This window comes from Ambystoma mexicanum, chromosome 1q, assembly GCF_040938575.1.
Source record: "Ambystoma mexicanum isolate Mex_15411 chromosome 1q, UKY_AmexF1_1, whole genome shotgun sequence".
Lineage (NCBI taxonomy): Eukaryota > Metazoa > Chordata > Amphibia > Caudata > Ambystomatidae > Ambystoma > Ambystoma mexicanum.
The window spans coordinates 509,696,786-509,720,632 of record NC_090922.1 but is presented as its reverse complement, the minus strand read 5'-3'; the positions used below and the strand labels follow the sequence as shown (position 1 = coordinate 509,720,632).

Sequence of the window (23,847 nt, the reverse complement as noted above, 5' to 3'; positions counted from 1 at the left end):
CTAGCCCCCACATGCACACGTGTGATATGTTGTAGTTTCATCCTGGTCATCACAACCTACTTACTGCCTGTGGCAATATCAGAAGGCAGCTGGATGTCCTGCGACACAGTAACACCAGGCTCTCTGCCTGCAGAACCAGATATGCACAGGTAGCTGACGAGCCCCTGAGAAACTGACCCTTGATTTCTAGCCTCTCTCACAGGCCTAGGTCGCAGGCGATCACAGATGTTCCGCTCCCCTCCCTCAAGGGTATCTTTGGTCCCTTTACATACCTCTGCCGCACGGGTATCTTTGGTCCCTTTACATACCCCTCCCTCATGGGTATCTTGGTCCCTTTACATACCCCTCCCACATGGGTATCGTTGATCCCTTTACATACCCCTCCCGCACGAGTATCTTTGGTCCCTTTACATACCCCTCCCACACAAGTATCTTTGGTCCCTCTTCCTACCCCTCTCACACGGGTATCCCTCTTCCTACCCCTCTCACACGGGTATCGTTGGTCCCTTTTCATACCCCTCCCAGCACGGGTATCGTTGGTGCCTTTTCATACCCCTCCCACATGGGTATCATTGGTCCCTTTTCATAGCTAGACTACTTCTTTCCTCTCAAATAGACGACAAATTCCCACCGTTTGCTGCCAACAGTGGCATACTCCAGGGATCCATCCCGCCCTGCTAATATTCCACTTGATATTCAGCAGTGGCGGCTGCTATTTTAGGGCAGAAGGACGCCGCCCCCCTACTTAGAACCCCCCACCAGGTGTGAGTGTTAAACAGATTCAGAAGATTAGATTAAGTTCTTCTGAATCTGTAGCAGTGTGGGGGCGCTGTGGCGACAATTAACTTCCTATTGTTGCAGCCAGCCGCGTCCCGTTTTACATTGTTCTTGCCCATAGTAAATTGCGTGGAGATCATAGCTCCACGCACTTTACGTAACCTTTTTAAGTAGGAGGCTGGCGGGGCGCTTCAGGGGTGGCCCCGCCAGCATCACTATGTGCGCAAACAGTGCACCAAAGATCTATGGTCTACCTCCCTCCCATAGATACAGTAATGTCATTGGCTATTTGCTAATGGCTGGTAAACAGCCAATGACATTACTGTATCTATGCAGGAGGCAGCCAATCACTTGAGTGTGGGGGTGGGCCGATGATGACTTGTGGTGCATGAGCCACCCACGCTTCTCTCATCGTCGTCATGATTACGTGTTGGTGTGTTTGTGCTGCCCTGCCGAGCCCATGGTCCACCTGAGAGAAAGGCAGCGCAGGCCAAGTTTGCCCTCCGGCTCCGACTCGCAGTAAGTAGCTTTTTCTATACTGGCCCATTACTACTGGGCCTGACCATGGCAACTTTTAATTGTTGCTTGCCCCATTCTTGGCCTACTCGTAGTGTTCGAGTCGAGTGGGCTGAGCTCCAGAAGCCAGTGTGCACCAAATGTCCCAAACGTGTCGGGCCTGTCAGGGTAGTCCCCTGACAGGCCCAACACGTTTTGTTTAAACAAACAACACAGCCCACCTTCCTCTCACCAGTCCCAGCAGGTCTGTACCCTGACTGGACTGACACGCACAGGCCTGTAATCCCCAGCCCTGCCAGCACCCCAGAGTAGGTCTGCTCTCTGTCCCCTTGCACCAAGGCACACCGATGTGCTCCAGGCTTGAGGGTTTTTTCATCTGTTTCATTAACTTAACAGTAACCGAAAGCAATATGCAGCCTGGGACACAAGCCGAAGACTGAAAACACGTTGTTCCCTTTGATATGGAGTCGACTTGTGATTCTGCTTCAGAAGCAAAGGCCGGACATCTTGCCGGAATCTCCGCCAGGACTACGAGTCTGAGGCGAGCCTGCCATGCCCCGAACACTACACCTGTTCTAGTGCCAGCCTTCTAGGGTTGACTGAGAGGTGCCTGCCTCAGCCCCACGCACTGCAAGACTTTCAGAGGAACCGCAGCCTCTCAACATATTGCAAGTTCGTTATTGTTTATAGGGACACATGTCAAGCAACCCACACCACCAGAATGCCAGCACACATCTGACATTCACCCTGTGCCCAGGAAAGCAGTGTGAACACCATGGTAGATGCAGGAACTGCAAAGAAGCCTGGACATGAAATAGCCGTGGGGGGGGGGGGGGTGTCAGGTGCATTACTGCATGGGCTTCTGGCCATACTCCGACACACTGTTATTAGCCACTGAACCTCACTTGTGAGCCACTCCCTGCTCACATTTTGGGACCCATCCAAATGTAACATCCTCTGCAAGAATCAGACTTCTTTTTGATGTGCCTCACATTAATGTTCTGTGTTCCAGGAACTGGACATAGTATTTGGACTCATACACGTCAAACACACACATGTGAATGAGTTGCATTATGTTGCGTGCCTTTGCAGCGGGGGGGGGGGGGGGGGAAGCCTTGGGTTTTGTTGGACTTCTCGCGTGTCTTCATGCAGATGCGTGATATATGTGAGGAGGAGTGAGATGTAGGAATACGGATGAATGAATGAATGAAGACTGATGAGTGAGATGCAGCATGACTGAGACGTGAGCAAGAGATCCGGGAAGGAGAATTCTGTCAGTTTTAGGACATTCTCGTTCCCCCCCCCTCGCTTGCACCTCTCACTCCGAGTTCTAGCCGGCCCCCTCCATGACCGCTTTCCCCCACACTGATCCCAAGAGAAAGAAAACAGCAACTCTCCATTCGTGCTCCACAGCCAAGGAAGAGCCTTTGCAGTGTAAAGAACCGGCACCAGTGCACAGATAAGTGAAAGGCAGAGTGACGTAGTCAGGCAGCTCGCCTGCACCTCTCTCTCTCGTCATGCGACTGCGAGAGAGGTGCGTTCGAGACGGCTTCTCCGAAGCCGCTTCGGCTTTTCAAGGTGGGGAGAGGTCCATCTCAGACAGTGCACTGCTCACGAAGAGCTACGTGCTGCCAGTGGGGCAAGATAAGATAGTCATGGGGATGGGGTCAACATCCTGTTCCCGTGCCCTGTGTAATGCTGCACTCTGTTTGTTTTTACAATTTGGGGACTACGATTCCCAGAATGTATATTGACGTCACAAATTACTGTAGTGCCCTCTGGGACAGCAAGAGATAGTCAAGGGGAGGGCAGAGTGGGGTATTTACCTCCCACTCACTAGCCCCCAGCTGGGAAACCCTACGATTCCCAGCATGCATATTGACATCAATATGCATTCTGGGACTCGTAGTCCTCAAATTGTAAAAACAAACTGTGAGAGTGCATCGTAGTTAACACTGTCAATCCCACACTTGCAACACAGTTTAGGATGGGACCCACACCCATTTTGAACTGACTCGGTGGCTAGTGCTAGGCATCCTGAGAGCAAACCTTACGCCCCCCCCCCGCACTGTGGATGCCGCAACATTCAAGCAATCCAGAACAGGGCCTTTTTACTCTCGGGTCATCTGTACACAAACTGTTCAAAAACAAATTGCGCGCTGGGTTCTTTCAGTTTCCTCATGCAGCATGAGGACACTGAAGTGCATATACATGCATATGCTGCACCCATACAAACAATTTGAGTGTGTACCAGAGATTATGGGAAGAAAAACCGACAACTGTTCTGACAGTTCCAGGTCATGAAGAAGTATGATGGTGAACAGAGCCTGGCATAGAGAAATACGTCAACAGGCTCCAGACATGTGTACAATGGCCAAGTTTGCTTGCGCTAGAAGCAGATTTATTTGTTGAATGCACATGCACTTGGAATTCTGAATGTCAGTCAGCATGACATGTTCCGCCTCCAGCTGATAACAAGGCCCGTCATGGACGACGTTCAACAAATATAGATGCCTCGCCCCTGCAATGCAGGGAAATGTGGATTCGAAAATGCACACACACACACACACCCGCACAGCAACAATATGCACAATGTTAGGCTTTTCTTTTACCCCTTCAGGTTGGGGCCTGCTGGCAAGGGATCCCATAGAACTCAGGCACAGCCAACTCTTTCCCAATAAGAAAGGAGGACTACAAGTCCCAGCAGGCAAAGTTAAAAATCAGAGCTTTGCATGAACCTACTAACTGGTATTACATGAATCATGTTTGCAAGTACAGTACACTTTTTGTACTGTAGAAAAGAAATACCTAAACACAACCAAGCCAGCCCTCTCAGACTAGGGCGAATGTAAAGTCTTCGTCACATTGCAGCCAGACACTTCCAGCCAAGAGCTGTTTTAATTGGCTATTTATAACGCGCTTAACACCCAGAGATTTCTATGCACTGACCCAATGACTGAACCTGAGTTGCTCGTTCCGCGTCCTAGTGCTTCCAAGACTAGCGCGTTGCACCCGAGCTATCCTCCCGGCCCACTGATGACGGAAGACTCTGTTCTAAATGTAATCCAATGATGAGAGTACAGCACACAGCATAGTCTTTAGCAGTCACCATTCACTCGTCATCTTCCCTAATCAGAGAATCAATCATCTTGCCCATTTACATGAAGGTTTGCTATTTTGCAGGAAGAAAGCACAGACAAGGAATCTAAGCACCCGCTGTACTAAATATGGAAAGTTGCCATGCACAGATACTCCCACCGCCCACAGACCACCTCACTGACACCACTATTTCTGTTGCATTTTTCTCCATGCAATATCTATGTGCTTTTTGTGTGACCTGTGCGTTCCACGTGTTTCAACTTTGAGCAACTGAAGCAATGGCAACTCAGCGAGGCAGACAGCCATTAGAGATAGGACAAATGTTGCATTAAGTGGTTAAAAATGTAAAAGTCATATTTTTGAACTTAGTTTCTCCCCCCCTTTCAGAAAATGCCTAAAATCCCACCTTAGTAAGAGGATGAACGCATATGAATGCCAGTAACAACATGACAAACATATATGTTTCCATCCTTACTGACTATACAAATGAATTTCTTTATGCATACACCATTGTACCAGCTATTCTCAATACAAGCTGCTGTAAAATACACCATCACACTTGCACACGTAAGAATAATGTACCACCATTAGTATGTAAAAACTAATGCTTTCTGTCATATTTCGGTGGGTTTTTTGGACAGTAAGTTGCACATTTTGGAGGCCATTTTTCAAAAAATTTCCCGGGGGGAGAACCCACATGCACCCCCCCTTGGGTGGTGTAGGCTTGCGCGCTTGCTCAAAAATGTGTGCCCCACCAGCTTTCAAACTCACTAGCCGCCACTGATATTCAGAGATTACGAGATAAACTGTGTAAAGAAAATGTCATTCCACATCGGTGCACTGATGACACACACATTTATTTCTAAGTGTTATATGCTGGTAGCCTTGAACAAGTCTGACCCGGCCTGGCCACTATTTAGACTTCAATGTCTTCCGTGCACATTATGCCGAATCTAACCAAAACTGATTCATAGTGCAATGGGAATGGCAGGAGAACTGGGAACAGCAACCCACATGTGTCTATTAATTTGCCTATTCCTATTGCTTGTAGTGTGCAACTTGCCCCTGATGGCCTCCAAGCGCAAGCGAAGGATGACCACAAAAAACAGGGGGCCAAAGGGAGAAGTTTAGTTCCAGAAAAGCCAGGTTTTGAATTCCTTCTTTAATCTGCAAGCAAGGTTCTGGCTTGGAAGAGTAGATAAGGCAGCACCCCCCGCACCCCAACGGGAGCAAGCTGGACAACAAGCAGCATCAAATAGCGAGGCAGGCGGCAGCTGGCAAAAGGACTGGCTCAGAGCAATGAGAAGTACAGCAGTAAGCATTGATGTCAGGACGCTGAACTTGTGGCTTCAATGTACACTGAAAGGCACACAGCGTTTGCCAAATCCGATCAGCCATAAGGATGGCCGTGGTAGCCGACCCGGGATCTCCCAAGTTTGTGCCACAAAGTTGTAGTGTAATTGGGGCTTGGAAGGTGGCAGCAGAACCTGGGAGAGTAAAGAAACTGGGGAGAGGATGTAGGAGGTCACACTGCTCAAGAAGGATGACTAGTGGCAAGTTGGACAAGGAGGGGTTCAAAAAAGACTTGCAGTGTGCCTCTTATGTGGAAGAGGGGCAGAGGGTTTCAGGTGCAAGGAAGAACATAGGGAGAGTAGGAAGCAGCATCCGGTATTGTCTCTGTTGTCTCTCGGAGGGAGCAGACCATGCCCAAGACCCTAAGTAGCAGCACGCCCCTGGTAAAAGTAGAGATCATGGTCGGGCTGTGAATCGAGCTTGCATCTGCCTTTCACTTGCAGGGTCCACTCATTCATCAGGTCCTATTGCGGGAGACTGTGAAACTGAGGCAAAAAGTTCCATTCAGTGCTGAGCAGGGACGTCATTTCACCAAAATGCCTGGGGTAGCGGACGTGACATCACACGACCCTTGACCTCTGATGACATCACAGGAAGTGATGTCATTTGACCCCACCCCCAAAGTGACATCATGGGAAGCGATGGAACATGACCTTTCACCCCTCGACAAAACAGGAAGTGGCAACACAGCATTGTTTCCAAGTACACTACAAACACTATGGTTACAATATCACTGTAAAGTGATATACATTTCATGCAAGAATGGATCACCATATGTATCGTTAATATAGGTGCATATAGGCCCATATTACAAAATCACTGTGAATGCAAGCAGACGTCCAAGGCCAAACGATAATGATGTGTTATATAGCACTTACGCTTAAGCGCTTCATATAGAACAAATATACATACAATATCACCCAACCTGTGTTGGTACTCATTTATCAACCTCAGGAGGATGAAAGGCTGAGTTGACCTTGCTGGGAGTCGAACCTGCAACATACAGATCACACACACACATTGCAGCAGCCAGCGCTCAACCCACTGAGCTATCTTACCGGCTATAGCTATCAGAAAACCAGCCACTCCAGAAACAAAGAGCCACTTGTTGCTTTCCACAGCCCATGAGCCTCAATCTAATAGAAACAAATAAAAAATGTTTTTTAGGGGTAGCAAGGGAGACCACAGGGGTGGCAGTTGCGACCCATGGCGACCCCTAAATGACACCCATGGTGCAGAGCAGATAAAATGGAGGCCATTCCTGAAGGCCTTGTGTAACAGGGAGAGCATGTTGTGCTTGAGGTGGAGTTCAGGTGTCTGACACCATTAGAAGGGAGACCTATTCCTGTAACCATCTCTTTCTCTCTTCATCCCCAGGGTCGTATCTGACGCATGAAGCCAGTGGCCTGGACGAGCACGGCGAGGCCAGGGAGGCATTCCTTAATGGCGGCGAGAACCACAAGCGGAAGGAGGAGTTTTTCATCTAAACTTTCCCTCTGTGTTAATTTTTCTGGTTTTGGAAGGGTTAGGAGGGTGGGAATGGGGATGGGGGGTCGCAGTGACCAGCGTGTCTTTGGGGTGGGAATGGGCTGTGAAGATTACAAAAAACAAACATGAACAAATGGGAAAAAAACTCTAAAAAAAAGTGGGGCAAAAGACAAAAGTTGAAAAAACGTGAAGAAAAGAATCCGGATTTTTTTTCTTCATTTTTTGGAATATGTTTGGGTGTTTTGTTTTTTTCTTGGATCGAACAGCAGCGTAAGTGGTCCCGGAACTGACGACTGATCCGCCTGCTGACCAGGAGGGACTGATCCCTCTGTCAACCCCAGGGACACTAGAGGCCACGATGGCCTCGTCTAACTCTGCGCCATACAGTACAGATCTTTGGGATACTGGGAAAAGAGCCACAAACTGTATTAACCTGTATTATTAACAACACACTGGACCAACATTCATTTTGGGTGGCTGGTGCAGTGTGGGTGGGGGGAATCTTAATGGGGGTCTTGCAGGAAGAACCAAGGATAGCGAAAGTGGACCACAGCTACGTTGAGGAACCTTAGGACGTTGAACCTGCAGAGCCAGCAATGATCCAGACTGCATTAAGACTAAGGGGGATTTTAAGGGTGGGGAGAGTTGGGGAGGTTTTGGGTGGGATCACTTATTGTCTTTACCTGTCTTACCTGAGGTTTCCTTCCATACTCACTTGTCATTATCACCATGGTCCCCAACCACCTCCAACGTATTTGCGTAAGCCAAGCACCCATTAGGACCTTTCCAGCACCATCCCTGATCTTCTCCCCTTGCAATCTCCACTGTCAATGTTACCTTTCTCCCCCTGACTGAATTTGTTTGTTTTATCACGGTTTACATTTTGGGGGCAGTTCACCCTATCACGAGGGAGAGAAAATAAATATGCCATGAACGTGGACAGCGGGGCGGGACCAGGTCAGGCAGGCTCTTTTGGCTTTCATTACTCTGCAAGGTCCTAGCCCCTTCCCTTTTGGTGGTTGTTCATCTGAGGGAAACCAACATTATTGTTTTAACTGTTTATTATTTATAGATTTGTGTAAGTGCTAGGGTGGCTCTGGGAAGGGCAGCAGCTCCAGGGAGAAAGGCCTGGCCATTTTGACTATGGAGATATCCACACTGATAAGACCAATCAGGCCGCACCTCGTGCACAGTCGAAGGCACAACATATAGGAACCAGCACAGTGGATATGTCATGCGTGTCCATGCACGATCACCTGGGGCATCACGGTTGTGGCACTGTGCAGATCCATTCTCCTCCATTCGTTCTCACGTGGGAGGGTCTTCCCATTTTCACATAAGGCGCTACTGCGCATGCTCGACGCTCAACAACTAAGCGCCTACCCTTCCCCGGCCCATCAAAGGTACAAAGTAGAGCGGTGCTCAGGCTTCCCCTGTCAGCTCCCTTCTAGGCAGGTGTCCTGGCAGTTAACTTTGCCTCCTTGCCCACACAGCACTGCAAATGGGGCAATGAAGGGGTGCATTGGAAACCTGCAAGGAAGGCTTTGTGGGTGGGGGGTGCTTTTGATATTCCGTAAGTGTTTAAAGAGTCAGAAATTCGGACCCATGCGGGTTCCAGACTGGATAGAGCATTTATTTCTTCTCATATTTATTATTTGTTTTGTGTGGGGCACAGAGCGTTTACTACCACAGTGTGACTCAAAGCGATGATATTGGTGATGTGCCTGCACAAAGGGTGTGAAACTCCCTACGGACATAAGTGCCCTGCTTAGAGGCAAAGTGTGTAAGTGTTCCGATCCCAATGCTTTACTCGGGTTTACATTGTAAAATGAGGGGGAGGGCAGTGTTTAAGGCTCTCTGTCCCTGGAGCTTGCATATGCTGATATCAATGATGCATAGTTGCAGAGTCCTGGGGTATCAGGGCCCAATATGGACACATTTTTAGTCAAAAAGTTAATAGATGGTCTGAGAGACCTCAGGGCAGTATCAGGTAATATTATCCCCACCAAAAATATTGCTGTATGTATGGTCGTCGGGAATGAACATAGGCAATATTTTTAGTGGGGATAATATTTGGGGTTTTTGACCCCTGGACCTTTAAAATAATATGGGGGTTGCCGGGGTGTCCCCTACAGGTTGCATGCCCTAATATCGCCACAAACATTTGGCAATATTTTTGTATGGCGATATTTTTGCGGGGATATTAACACATGGAATCGATCATGCAGGATAGAGGGGGTAAGGCGACCCCTCTCCTTTGGCCTATGATGTGGCTAATATCAGTGATGTACAGATGCAAGAAGTTATGGGTCCACATGCCCTTTCATATGGAGATATTATGAGTTTCTACCTTTCTTTCAATGTTCTTCCTAATTTACCTGGTATTTTGAAAGGTTAACTCAGAAAAGGGTTCCTATCCTCACCAGATCCCCTTGCTGTACGTTACTCAGTCTGAAAGAAGATGCTGGGAGTTGGGATGATGCCAAGGAAAATGAAGAAGCAGGGGTCATTGTGGGAGAGAGGATGATCTGGGACTAGGCCAGGTGAGAAGCGTGCCGGGTTTAGGTGGAGTAGACTGGGTGAGAAGAAAATTTGGTGTACACTGGAGATAGAACCTCATATGGGTTAATAACATTTATTTACCAGGAAACCTTAGACAGGGGGTAAGATCAACTACACCATTGTGACAGAGTATCCCAGAATTAAAACGAATGATGGCACTGCAAGAAAAGAGTCATGTAGGACAGGTGACAGAGAGTTAGGATGATTGGGAGGGCTATGTCGGGCGACGATCCGAGAGGAGGGGTGATCAGGCATGCAGGGACTGCTTCAGAAGACAGGAGTGATGGCATGGGACAGGAAGGAGGATCCAGATCCTTTACTGGGAGTAAGATTCATGACTGTACTGGGAAGATACAGATTGAGGACCAAACGTGGATAAGGGGCCACAGTAAAAGGAGGGAGATTGGGCACTGGTCTTGAGGGAAGTGGTTTGCAGTGAAGACAGAAGATGAGCCATGAACATGCTGGCAGGAAGGGAGGCCTCAGGCCACACTTGGAGGAAGATTGCTTTGAAGGCTAGGAGGGACTGTAATTGGGGATTCTGCTTGGAGGGTGGTGAGCATGGGACCACACTGGGTGCAGATGTATTAGAGAAGAGCGTAGGACGGAGTATCAGGTACTCAACATTGATGGATAAGAAATGGGATTGAGCTGATAGCAAGTGGATCCGAGACCCTAACAGGTACAGTGATTACGCTGCAAGGGAGGAGGGCTAAATTCCTGAAAGTTACTGCACCCGGGAGAGAGCTGCCAAGATATACTGGAGAATCTGCAGAATCAGCAATCTCAACGGGAGGCCTTAGAATTGGACACAAAACTGGTGGAGCGCTAGGAGATCAAAGAGCATACCAGAATAGAGGAGAATCCAGCACTGCAGCCGAAGGAGCTAGATAAATGATGCAACTAGAAGTAGCGGGATTGGGGACTGTACTAGGAGGACACAAACCAGGGACACACACACTGGACAGTGGTGGATCAAGGTTTGCGCCCAGAGGGTGAAAGATCCTAATGAAGAAGTGATCTCTTAAGTGAATGACGATAGAGGAGGAAAGGGGACCCCCAATTAGATTAAGAATATAATTGCTAGAAATAGAATAGGGATAACACTGGCAATGGAAGGATCAGGCACGACACGGTTTAAGAATGGCAAAGAGCGGGAGAGTCAGCCCAAAGCGTATGGGATCTGGACCCACCTTTCACCAGCATAACTTATATATAGCCCTCCTCGCCAGCACAGCTCACCTATAGTCCTCCTCGCCAGCACAGCTCACCTATAGTCCTCCTCGCCAGCACCAGCTCACATATAGCCCTCCTCGCCACTCGCCAGCACCAGCTCACCTATGGCCCTCTCCTCTCCAGGATCAGCTCACCTATGGCCCCCTCCTCTCCAGGATCAGCTTTGGATAACTCCCTCCCCCCACTCAGTGCCAGAGCTCACAAGCCGGGAGACACTGCACCTCTGCACTTTGTAGAAATTCAGACTGCGTGCATAATTACGTAACGCCTGGCACCCTCTCGCCTACACAATCCCCATGACAAAAGATGTGCTAAATTTCAAACATTGTGTGTTTCCAGTCTGTGTTGTGTGTCCTTGTTATTTTTCAAAAAGGAAAACTGAAAACATAGGAAAAAAAGAATGTGTAATATATGGAGGATGGTACATGGATGTTAATATATAGCTTTTAACAACATTTGATACAATTAAAGAGATTAAAAAATACAGTAGTTCTGGTAATACTACAATGTCCTTTGTAAATGACTAAATAATGACAATTTCTTCTACAGGGAATTCCGACTTAGAGATTAAAAAGATGCTATGAGTCATTGTTTCTTGATGCTAGGCTAACTGGAAAATCCGTTGCTTCTAGGCACTCCACTTCTGAGAACTCGGAAACACTAAGAAAATGGAGATTCATATATTAGAACATTAGATGGATGTTCAGTGTCTACTCGAATCAGCAGTCAAATATCTTGCAACTTGTATGGTAAACCTGCAATCAGCCACACTCAACACAGGGACAGAAATTGTTTGCAAATGATGGCAGTTTGCTTAAATAAGTGCCTACAGCTGGCATTTTCTAGCAGGCATGCAGATACAGAATCTTGGAAGTAACAATTTTCATGATTGTCAAAGTAAACAAAAGGTCCTGATGGGTGGCGTGCTCGCTTCACATTTCTTCAAAGTGAAACCCAGCCAGGAGGTGCCACTTTGGGTAAGTCGGTGGCGTTGATCTGCATATGCATTCCCTCTTGTGTCTACCGTTCACCAGCGAATCTACTTTCACTTTATTGTGTTCGCTTGGCATAGATGGTAGCGCCTAATGCCTGAGGGACATCCCCTACTTGAAAATTCATGATCAAGTTATCAACACAGATTATTCCCAAAGTGCTGACCTTCTGGCAAATTGCATTTTCTAAGGTTTGTTAATAGGTGCTAAAAGAGAAGCCTCTGGTGACGTTAGTGGCGTTTCAAAATGGCTGCCTCTTAAGAGTTGCTTTGATGCTATATTTGCTTTCTTGCTGGGCAATAAATGGACAATGTGGGTATTTTTTTTTTAATGAGTTGTCAACTGGTGCTCGCCACCTACATGCACTGTGGGTGACCTCACCTGTGCTACTCTATAACCAATTATTATGCCACTCTACTGATGGGATGGTCTTTTGGTGTTAAAAAAGGATGATGGACACAGCGCATACACCCCACCTGATTAAGTGGCCTTGGTCGCTCCTTGTCTACCACCTGGACCTCCTGGGACCCAGACCTCATATCCACCTGGACCTCCTGGGACCCAGACCTCATATCCACCTGGACCTCCTGGGACCTAGACCTCATATCCACCTGGACCTCCTGGGACCCAGACCTCATATCCGGCTCCTAAAAAATGATTTCATGGCCTGATTGATTTTTAAGTGAGACAGGGGATCCAAAGCTTGTCATCCTCGTGGTATTTTTCTGGCCATCGAACCTCGGCCCAACTTTGTTGTGTCGATGCAGGTTATGGGAGAGGCTGGGATTGATGGTCAATCCTAGATGAAATAGACAAACACACAGCGCAGTGGTGCTACCGTGGCTCATATAGCAAAGAGGCCTCTTTCTGACCATGCCTAATACACAGTGTCACAATGGGCCCGGAGAGGTCTCAGACAAAAATGGCAGTGGAATTGTCTGGGTGGCGGGCATGCTGGGAGTGCCCTGTTTTCTAGCTCAAAATTCAGACCACTAACGTCTGATTACAAAAAGACAAAAGAACAAATCGTGCCCAATAAAAAAATGCAATAAAAGTATAAAAGCGGGTTCTCCGGCAAGCCTATCAGGGCAATGATGCCTGGGCTGTAAAAGGGAAAATCCTGTAAAGCTCTATTTTGGCTGCGGCGGGGCAGTTTTATTGACCCATCTAGGCATCCTTCCCCTCGCCCCTCACCACCATCTTTCGCTTCCCTTCCCGTTCTATAAGGCTCTGTGGTATCGGGGTCTCGTTTTATAGTCCGGTGGCGGAATAAATTGCCAGCTCCCTCCAAGCGCGGAGGATAAAAGTCTGACAGCTTTAGTGGGAAATAAATTCTGAAGTCAGTGGATGTGCGGGAGCGAATGTCGCAGAGTGTGCTGGAATCAGAAAACATTGCTTAAAGGGATAGACTTGCCCGGGGAGGGATGTTTTCCAATGGTTTTATTTTGTATATACCTTCAGGCGAAGAGAGAGTACAGCAGGGCTAGTATTTGCCCAGTGTTGAAGGAAACCGCCACTATCGGATCCTGTGGAATTATGATTGTTACTCAAATTCTCTGAGAAGATCAATGTTCTGAATCAAAGAATAGAAATTGATCTCGTATTTAACCCACCTGGGTCCCAAATCCCCGACCAACTGCACTCCCACAGCAGATCCTAGATTCTGTATAGTTTGGATCTGAGCGAGACAATCGAAATCGCCTGCCAGTGGCCAAAATAATATTCTAGGGGTCTACAACATTTCTCACTTCCAGGCAATGGATTTGCCCTCACATCATGCCCCACATGCAGGAGTGGCTTCATAATAAGGCAATACTAGGCTGCTGCCTAGTATGTGGTTGCCATTTTGCCCCTGGCTGCAGCTAATATGATCCGATGGATGGGCATAAGGCAGAGGATAGGCAGCAAAAGGTCCCCAATTGACCATGGTTTTATAAAATCCATGCAGTACCCAATTGTGTCACCCTTTTTGTAATCATTTTTCAGAATATGAAGTCAGGTATGGGCAAGGTCACAAAGAAGGGGAAAGAATATGAGGTGTGATGAATCCCAAGATGTTGTCACTTCTCTCCGAGGTGGTGCCCCTTCCCATGAGGCCAGTGAGGTGAGGCCACTACCTGATAGTCCCCCTGTGGGTGGTACTTAGTGGGTGGATCTCATGGGGAGAGACTGCCTCTCTGTGGACCAGGGAGAACACCTCAGGAGAACGTGGTATGCTAACCTTCCACCGACACCCTGCACACCTTCCTATTCAATAAAACCTAACTCCATATCCCATACTTCTGTATGTCTATAAGTCCGAAAACCTACAAAGTACTGAGGTGAGGAAGAGCAGGGAATACCTTAGAGAGACCTACTTAACAAGTACTGGGACAAAGAGGAGGTGCGGAACAAGGAATGGTAATGGTGAGAACTTGAATGAACAGTCCAGTCTTCTATGTCCGCTTACTTTACAATAAAAATGAAAGAAGGACGTACCATGTTGTCAAGCTGTCCCTGGAGGAACCGTGAGCTTAGGAGTTGTCCGGTGTGGAGAATAGAAGAGGCTGCTGACCGAGAGGCTAGCGAGCAGGCAAAAGCATATACCTGGTCTCCCGTGGACGGACCAACCGGAAAGAGGGAGAAGCAGAGGTCCAGGCGTACGACGCAGTGGGACAGCGCGGTCGAGTGAAGTCCCGCATTATGTGTTGAACCAAATGCTGCGGAACTGCTGCAAGCACAACAAAGAATGGGAGAAGCCACAAGAAACCCGAAACAGAAAGCAGAAGAGCCAGAACCCGACTGGAGCACACTGGTAGCAACCCTAAAGATACAGTGGTTGCTGGGACCATTGGTGGGGGCACAGCAGAGTTGTGGAGACTCTTAACCCACAGAATAGGGGTGAGGAGGAAGCCCCTGGGGAGAAGAAAACATTGAGTACACCAAAAACAGAATGAGAAGAGGTTGGGTCTGGGACCCGCAACTCACATAAGAAGATCCCTACAAGTCATCTTCTTCGTGGAAGTCCCTAGCAGGAATGTGAACCAGGGCTGTCAAGACAGAGCAGTAGAGAAACTCAGGTCTGGGACCCACACCCACAATAGAGAAGAAGCCCAAGTCATCTTCTGTATAGCAGTACCTGGCAGGCGAGTGAAACAAGTCTGCCAAATCAAAGAAGTAGAGAAATACGGATCTGGTACCTGCACCCGCAAGAAAAGAGGAGTTAAAACCATCTTCCTAGTGGCAGCACTTTGCAGGAAAGTGAACCTAGTCTGCCCCAGTTTGGAGATGGGGGAAGCCTAGATCTGGGACTCTCCAAAAGAAAGATGGAAAATGTTGAACTGTGAAACCACTGTGAAAACAGATCAGGAGAGGGGAGTCATTCCCCCTGGTTGTTTTGAACTCTAAAGCCAGGAAACCAGGAGAAGGGAGTCAGTCTCCTGGTAACCAAGGACAGGGGAAGGGAGTCATTCCACCTGGTTGAGTTGAACTGTAAAAACAAGATACCAGGAGAAGGGAGTAATTCTCCTGGCAACCAAAGCTGAAAAGGCTTTCCGATACAAAGTGTTAAAAGATAAGCAGTGTGTCTGTCAATGAAAAGTGCTGGAACTTTGTTTTTGTGTTGGAGGACAATTTTGACCAGGGAAAGGGAACCATTCCCCAAAGAAGAAATTAGCACCGGGAAGTTAACTTTTATCCCGAGTTCAGAAAAAGGGAATCATTCTTCTGGACCAAGAAGGTCTACTTTATCTTTAGTTTAGTTTTAATTGTGAGGGACAGAGGTAGGGTTTTCGACACAGAATGGTGGACTATTGGTTTCATGGAAATTCTTTTTAGTTGAGGCAGGGAAACTCCTCTTAGAAATATGGGAAATTAGGTTTTCACTTTATTTTCTTGACTAATAAAAAAAGTCTATAGCAATCACCATGCCACCTGTGTGTCAGTCTCCTCCTGCTGCCCCCTTACAGAGGAAAGAGCCAAAACCCCATAGAAAGAGACGGCTGTGGGAAAAGCATAGGGTCTATTGACAAAGAAGTTACCAGGAGTTAATCTTTCCAGAAGTAAGTCGGAGTTTACTAACAGAGCTTCTTTGTGAATTGAATAGTCTCTCTCCAGGTGAAGGTCAAGAATAAGTCAGAGCTACTAAAGGTAGCTTCTTTGTGAAGCTCTGTATTTAGTTTTATGGACTGAAAACACAAGTTACTGTCAGAGCATTGCCTCAAACATTTACATGCAGCTCAAAGATGTTCAGAATTGCTTGTAATCCTCTACCGTGACCTTTCAAAACGAGTATTTCAGTGGTAAGTGCAGAATGGGCAGATGTTGTCACTTCACTCATGTAGAAGGCACTCCACCGTGACACATTGGCAGTGCCAGGGGCACTCTGTGAAATTACTTTAGTTGCTTCCACCTAACCCTCAGTTGGAGTGCTGGGCATATTTGGGCACGTTTAATCACTCCCACAAATGATCACAACCAGCTGGGCATTCAGGAAAATCAATGTGATCCTTTGGGTAGGTGATGGAGGCCAGTGCTGGCAGGGTCCAACATTACCCCTATTCCTCCCTCCGTTCCTGTGGTTCTAGGCTGAGTAGTGTGGGCTCCCTGCTCCCCTTCCCTGATCCCCCCTAAGGAATTAACATAGCCGACCAACTTTGTTTGTGGAAAAATTATCGTCCGTAGGCATTTTATTTGCTTACAGAAAATACATAACAACAGACACCAATTACACAATCATTTGCTTTTGGGCACCTTGTGTCCAGTTATGGAGTTGCCCAAGGCTCCTCCCGAGTCTTGTTACCCTTGGGCCTCCGTTCCTGGGCACATGCCGTTTACGACTTTCTTGGACCGTGTACCAAAAGAAAGCACTCAGCGTTCCGGCTCCTGCCTGTTTCTCCTCCTTCCGTTATCATTGTAGGGTGGGTTGGGTGGCAAACGTTTCCTCTTCCCTTTTCCAAGCCCTAGGAGCTTACCCGAGTGAGGTGAGCTCCTTACCTGGTTTGCCCGCTCTTCCTTCCTGGGGTTATTTATACCCCTGCTGCCTTTTGTTCTTCCCTTGGGGGCCGGGCTTTCCTTGGCCCCCTGTTGTCATACCTTGCACCTCTCCTAGGTGCCATTTCCTGCCCTTCCTGGGCCTTTTGTGTTTCGGGCGCCAACTGGATGCCCCTCCCTAAGGCTTTCACGCCCTTTCCCCCCCACCCTGCACCTAAACTCCCAAGCCCTCTATCGGCCCGTATTTCATACGGCCCGGGGCCTGGGGCATAGGCTGAGTAGTATGGGCTCCCTGCTCCCCTTCCCTGATCCCCCCCTAAGGAAATAACATAGCCGACCAACTTTGTTTGTGGAAAAATTATCGGCCGTAGGCATTTTATTTTCTTACAGAAAATACATAACAACAAACACCAATTACACAATCATTTGCTTTTGGGCACCTTGTGTCCAGTTATGGAGTTGCCCAAGGCTCCTCCCGAGTCTTTGTTACCCTTGGGCCTCCGTTCCTGGGCACATGCCGCCACACCTGAGTGGGTGCTACCCTACCCGCTCAGGTCCCCCCTTAAAGCATCTCTACCTGCATCCCCGTTCCTGCAGTGCCCTAAAAATGTTGTAAGAAAAAACACTCATCCCCTCATGTGACAGGTGAACCCCGTCCTGGTGAAACATTTCTGGTTTGTTCTGGGAGAGACCATGTCTTATAGAGTGAAGCCCCGTGCCCTTGCAGTACCTCTCCACTGCTTTATTTAGCTTCTTTCTGGCTGTCTCGATCGACTGCCTCCTATGCGCCCCATAACATACCCTCCGTGGTATTACCTCGGACATGAAGATTTCAGTCTTCCACCAACTGTGAGCTATGCTATGTAGTGACTCGCAAATGTTTCTTTGTAACTCTCCCCTATTCGTGCTCACCAATCGTTCACCCCTAGGTGTATAACCAGGTACTCGGAGGGGGGGGGGGGGTCTCTGAAGCCGATCAGGTCTGACAGCCTGTCATGGATGTCCTCCCAGTGCATACCTGGGAGGCCCCACCATGATGTAATTGCGTTTTTGAAGTGTAGTCCTTGTTTCACTTCCTCAGTCCACCTGCCTGCCTGTGTCCCGAAGGAGTGCCCCACTATCCATGCCGATTTGTAGGGGCCTGATTCTGTGGAGACGGGGAAGATAAGTGATCATATCAGTTCCTCCCGTATGTATCTTTTAAAACATTGAGACTTCCACCCCCCAATCTTTTTCACCCCTTTTGTTCCCAGGCCCCCCGCCCATGCCGAGGTTGCAGCTCCTATCCTGAACGAGTGTGTTCCGAATTTGGCTGGGTCCCAGCCTGCTTTGGACACTGCTTGTTTCAGTACCGCCTGAAACTGGTACCTGCTGAGTGCGCTGCCGTCCCTATGTATCAATAGCTGTCCGTCGACCTCCAGTCGGATGTCTAGGAATTCATGGGTGATGCATCTTGGACAGTGGTCCTTCTCTTTGATGCAGTTGAGGTCTATTGCCCTCCCTTTCCCTGCTTGATCCGTTTTAGATTTCCTTAACATTATAGACATAACCTTGCTTCCCATACTAATATCGCCCCTTGCCAGGCCATTCCCTGCTACCGTGTTGCTGGCCACCAGCTCCCCCAACCTGAAGGCCCCATAATATGCCAGCGCGAATGCTGCCCTGAACAAAGCTGTCTCGTATATGCTACTGCATGTATTACGCAACACTTTTAACAGAATCACTAGCGTCCCAAAATTCAGTGGCCTTCTGCTGTCTGGTTTCTTCCCTTCCAATTTTGCCCAACCTTTCATAGCATATTTTATTCTAGGGCTGACAGTTGGATCCGGTACACCGGCCACTTTTGTGGTGTATGCCACTGCGGCTAGGTGTGCTGCCGCCCAGCTTTTCTTTTTCCCTTTGGCAAACGCCCCTTCCAAAAATTCCCACATTTTTTTTGTTGAAATTTCCCCCACATCTTGTACTCCAGCTTCAACCAACACATCTTTTACATGTTTATCGTACTGCTTACCCGTTTTGTATGTTAGGGCGTTCCTGGTCAGTTTGTCAATGACCCGTTCCGTTCTCTGCGGTTTTGTGATTTCTTTTGAGTCGACCTTGTAACCAACCATTCCTTCTTTTCCAATGCTTTCGACGGGACCCATGCCTTCTGTGGCGCGGGCGTCCTTTCCTTGTCGGCGTCCGGTCTCAGCTCCCTGAACTTTCCCCACTGAAAACGAGATAAAGCATCAGCCACCACATTTGCTTCTCCAGCGATGTGCCTTGCCCTTATGCATGTGTTCATTTTTAGGCTTTCCAGTGTGATTGCTCTCATCAATTCCAACACTATTGGGCATGACGCACTCCCTTTATTTAGCACGTGCACCACTGCCATGTTATCCGACCATACTGCCAACTCCTTGTTTTTTAGCTCTTCCACCATGCACATAGTGTTACCCAGATTGGAAAGAGTTCCAACAGTGTTATGTTCTTTGTCTATTCAGCCACTTTCCATGCTTCTGGCCACTTCTCTGCACACCACTGTCTCCCCAATATCGCGCCAAAACCAAAGCCACCTGCCGCCTCCGTAAACAACATCCTTTTTCCTTTATCGTTTATGGGTGAACGCCACATTACTGACCCCTTGAAATACTTCAGGAACTCTGCCCATACTTCCATGTCTCTTTTGATGCCTCCCCCTATCCTGACTCTGTGGTGCCCCATAGTGGCACCTCTTGTTCTCAGCTCAATGCATCTCTGGAACATTTTTTCTTGTGGTATGACCCTCCCTGCAAAGTTGAGCTTTCCTGCCAGCGCTTGCAATTATCTCACTGTCACCTTGTTCCTTCCCTTCAGCTCTTTTATTGTTTTTTGCAGATCTGCTACTTTGTCCTCTGGGATCTGCAAACCCCCAACCTCGAGTCAATTTCTATCCCTAGGAATTGGATAATCTGTGTTGGGCCCATTGTCTTTTCCCCTGCCAGTGGAAAACCCCACTCGCATGTTATCGCTACAAATGTATCCAGGGTTGCTCTGCATAGTTTTGAACCTTTGGGCTCCACAAATAAAAAGTCATCCAAATAGTGCACTATCCTGGCCTCCCTCAACTCCTTCGTGACTGCCCATTACAGGAATGAACTCACCCTCTCAAAATATGCACATGAAATGGCACAGCCCATGGACAGACATTTGTCGATGAAATATTCCCCCTCCCACTGCATACACAACCACCTCTGGGATTGGCTGTTGACTGGCAACAGTCGAAATGCCGATTTAATATCCGCCTTTGCCATCCATGCCCCCTCTTCTGCCTTCCGACTAGTTCTACTGCTTCATGAAAATCTGAGTATGATACTGTTGATTCACTTTGGGCAATGCCATCATTTACCGATGCCCCTGGGGATAAGACATGTGGTGGATTAGCCTGTATTCCCCTTCCTCCTTTTTTGGTCCTAACCCCAGTGATGAGCATATAAATTCTTTAAATGGCAAGATTGCAAGGGGCCCCGCCACCCTACCCAGTTCTACCTCTTTTCGGATTTTCTCGGTTACTTTTTCCCTGTTTTCGATAGCAGATTTCAGGTTCTTGGGGATGTCCTTTGTCCCTTGCCCGGTGAATGGGATGTTAAAACCTTCTTGAAACCCTTGCCTGATCACATCTGCAGCTTCTTGGTCTGGATACTTCCTGAGCCACCTCTCCATCCTCTCAATTTTTACTGGTGTGGCTCCCTTCTCTCCCCAGCTCTTAGTAGTTCCGTTTCTCATTTCCCCTGCTGCTTGGTGCTGCAGCCCTTGTACACTTGGAGCTGCTGTGATCGCCCTTACATCTCTCACACTTGTGGCTGAACTTGCACTTCCATCCCCAACTACAGGGAACCCCCTTCTCGAAATTTCGACATTGCCCTGGTTCTGCCCGTGTCCCCGTACTCCCACTGCCTCCACCCTGCGTTGTTGGAGGCAAACTGCTCTCCCACCCTCTCTGCGCCCCGTAGCTCCTGCTCCGAAAGCTTTGATCCCCATTTCTGTCATAGCTATTCTCATGTCTTCTGTTATTGTATCTATAATCAGATCTGTAATCGTTCTGCCAATACTGCCTCCTCAGCTGCCCTCCTGTGCTTCGCTCCTTGGACTCCCATTTCTCTTTTAGTACATTAAATATGTAGAGATTGTGATTCTCTTCGTCCCATCCCATATCTGGAAAGCAGTCCATCTCCTTTCTGAACTTGTGATCATACTCCTGCCACGCATCCCCCCCAAATGTTGTGTGCTCTCGTAGCACCCTCTGCTGATACGCAATTAATGCTACCCCGTCCTCTGGGAATTTCTGCAATATAATTGTGGACATTATATTAAATGCTGCAATCCAGTTGTCAAAATTCCTTACTACTGGCCCCCTTTTTAATAGGCTTTTCTCATCCTCTTTTATGTCCTCCATTGCCACATTCATCCCTCTTTTTTGACAGTCTAGCAAAGTATAAATGTCGATCAATTCCTTTCTCCATATTTTCTCCTTTACCTTGTCATTTATATACCAAGCCATTGCCTTCATTGACCTGCCCTGTGCATCTTTACCCATGGTAGGTCTACTGTACTTTGTCATGACTGGCCCCCCAACCTTAGACAACGCCACTGGTGGTACCGCCCCCTCCGGGGGGTTCCCTGCCACTGGTGCCGCCGGCGCCCCTATCGGAGCCACTGGTTGTGGATTGTTCCCTTGTGGTACCCCTCCTGCGCTTGGTACTACTGGCTCCTCCTGTGGTGCTGGGACCGGGGTGTCCCTGGGTTCTGCACCTGCCCCCTTTTGCTTCTCCCTGCACACCACCCCTCTCCATTTTACCGAGGCCCTCAAATGATCCCTTTCCTCCTCATCACTGCTTTACCCCTCTGTTGCCGAACTCCCCTCCCGTTCCTTCCTGTATTCCTCATTATGTCTGCTTCTCTTGCCATTGATTCTGGGCAACTTACCCGAACCCGTGACACAATCTTTTAACATTTTTTACAATTTTATTCCCCACATCATTATTTACAGTACCTTTGTTTTGTTTTTTTCTTTTCTTCTTCTTGGTTGGAGCCACTGGTTGCTCTTCCGATCTTCCTGGCTCCTCTCTCCTCCTCTTCTGTCCTTGTGGCACCCCATCTTCTTCTTCACTGCTGCTCGGCTCTATGAACAGCAAAGGTGACATTGGGCCTCATTACACGGTAGGCGCTAAAAAATGTGATTTACCGTCATGGCGCTATTAGCGTGTCCGCCATCGCAGGAGACCGCTAATAGCGTACCATTACGAGTTAGCGGACACGCGCATAGGGCCATGCCGGTAAATGACCCTACCGCCATGGCGGAAAAGCACCTTACCGGCTCCGACCAAAGTGCTGATAGCACCTCCGCCCTCATGCTGCACGCTATTAGCGGTCACCGCTGTTAGCGGTCACTGCTATTAGCGGTCACCGTAAAACACCGGAACCGGAAATAGCGTCATCGCACCGGAACGGGAAAGAGCCCGGCGGCCATCCTTAAAAACACAATCCATTGCCATCCCCTGCACTCAGGACCTGCAGCAACACCACGACTGGCAAAACCATATCCCAGAAGAACAAACAATGCCCAAGGCCCTAAAGAAAGCCGATGCGCGCCAGCGCAAAGAACGCTTCTCAAACGAGGAATTGAAAATGCTGGCAGACACCCTGGCTGCAAATGCAGACGTAGTGTTCGCTAGCGACATGCGGCGCCCGGCACTCCTGAGAAAAAAGGAAATCTGGGCTGAGGTGGCGCAGAAAGTCAGTGCGGTGGGCTCCACCCCCCGCACCGTAAAGGACGTGCGCAAGCGGTGGGATGATCTGCGCCTCCGTGTACGCAGCATTTTATCGGCCAACAGGAATCTGGCCATGGGCACAGGAGGCGGAGGTGGATCCCCGATGAAGATGCAGGAGTGGGAGGAGACATGTGCCAGCACCATTGGCATAGAATCCATCGAGGGAGTGGGCCGAATGGAGTGTGGTGTGGCAACAACGTCAGACGGAGGTGAGTGACCACGCAAGACACAGCAATGCCAAGCATGAGTCCCTCCCCCAAATGTGAATTGGGAATCAGCTAATGGATGGGGTCATCACACACACATGTACACAACCCTGCATATATGCCCTGCACATCCCCACACAACCACATGCATGCAGCACCTCACACACGTGTCACCCTGACACATGTCCGGATGACCCACCCATCTGGCCAACAACCTGCAGGCCCAAAGTAGATGTCCAAATCCAAAGAACTGCAGCAACAACAACATATGCATGATGCACCTTGACCCATCACTGATGTTATCCCTGTCTTGCTCCCCCACAGGGTCACAATCTGACAGTGAGGAGCTGGACTCTGCAACGCAGGCCCCACCACCCAAAAAGCAGGCCAAGGGAAAGGATGCAGGCACCAGGCCCAGTACATCGAGGGGCACTGGGATATCTGGAGTGGGCCAGCGTTCAAAAGCCACCCACGCAACGACCACACCAAGGGTCGAAATGCCATCCGACACTGTGGCAGCACCCCCACCACCCACCCCCACCACTCAGGAGCCAGTGCCAGAAGGCACGCCGTCCGCAGCCAATAGCTCCGTTGGGGAAGCAGCAGCCACGGCACCTATGAGTGATGTGGACGACCCATGTCCGACACCGGAAGGGCAGCGTACACCCAGCCCCCAGCTGTCCCCACTCCACAGCCCATGCAACACATCCAATGGCAGCATCCATGAGGTGCATGCCGGAGATGCAATGGATGGGTCATTCAGTCCCGTGGCGAGCTCACCTGATGTCGGCCACATGCAGCAAGCTGCGCCGAGGAGTAACAGGGGCAGGGCCGCAGACGACACCATGAGCCTGATAC

General features: G+C 48.8%; 1 protein-coding gene across 2 annotated transcripts in view; it reads left to right on the top strand.

Moving 5' to 3' along the window:
* CADM4 (cell adhesion molecule 4) overlaps window positions 1-11,515 on the top strand; it is a 1,490,292-nt gene extending 1,478,777 nt beyond the window's left edge. For both annotated transcript variants that reach the window (XM_069640887.1, XM_069640888.1), the window contains one exon: window positions 7,123-11,515. In XM_069640887.1, the coding sequence (XP_069496988.1) occupies window positions 7,123-7,232 (110 nt within the window). In that variant the 3' untranslated portion in view covers window positions 7,233-11,515. The remainder of the gene's footprint in view (window positions 1-7,122) is intronic.
* Window positions 11,516-23,847: the final 12,332 nt, after the last annotated feature.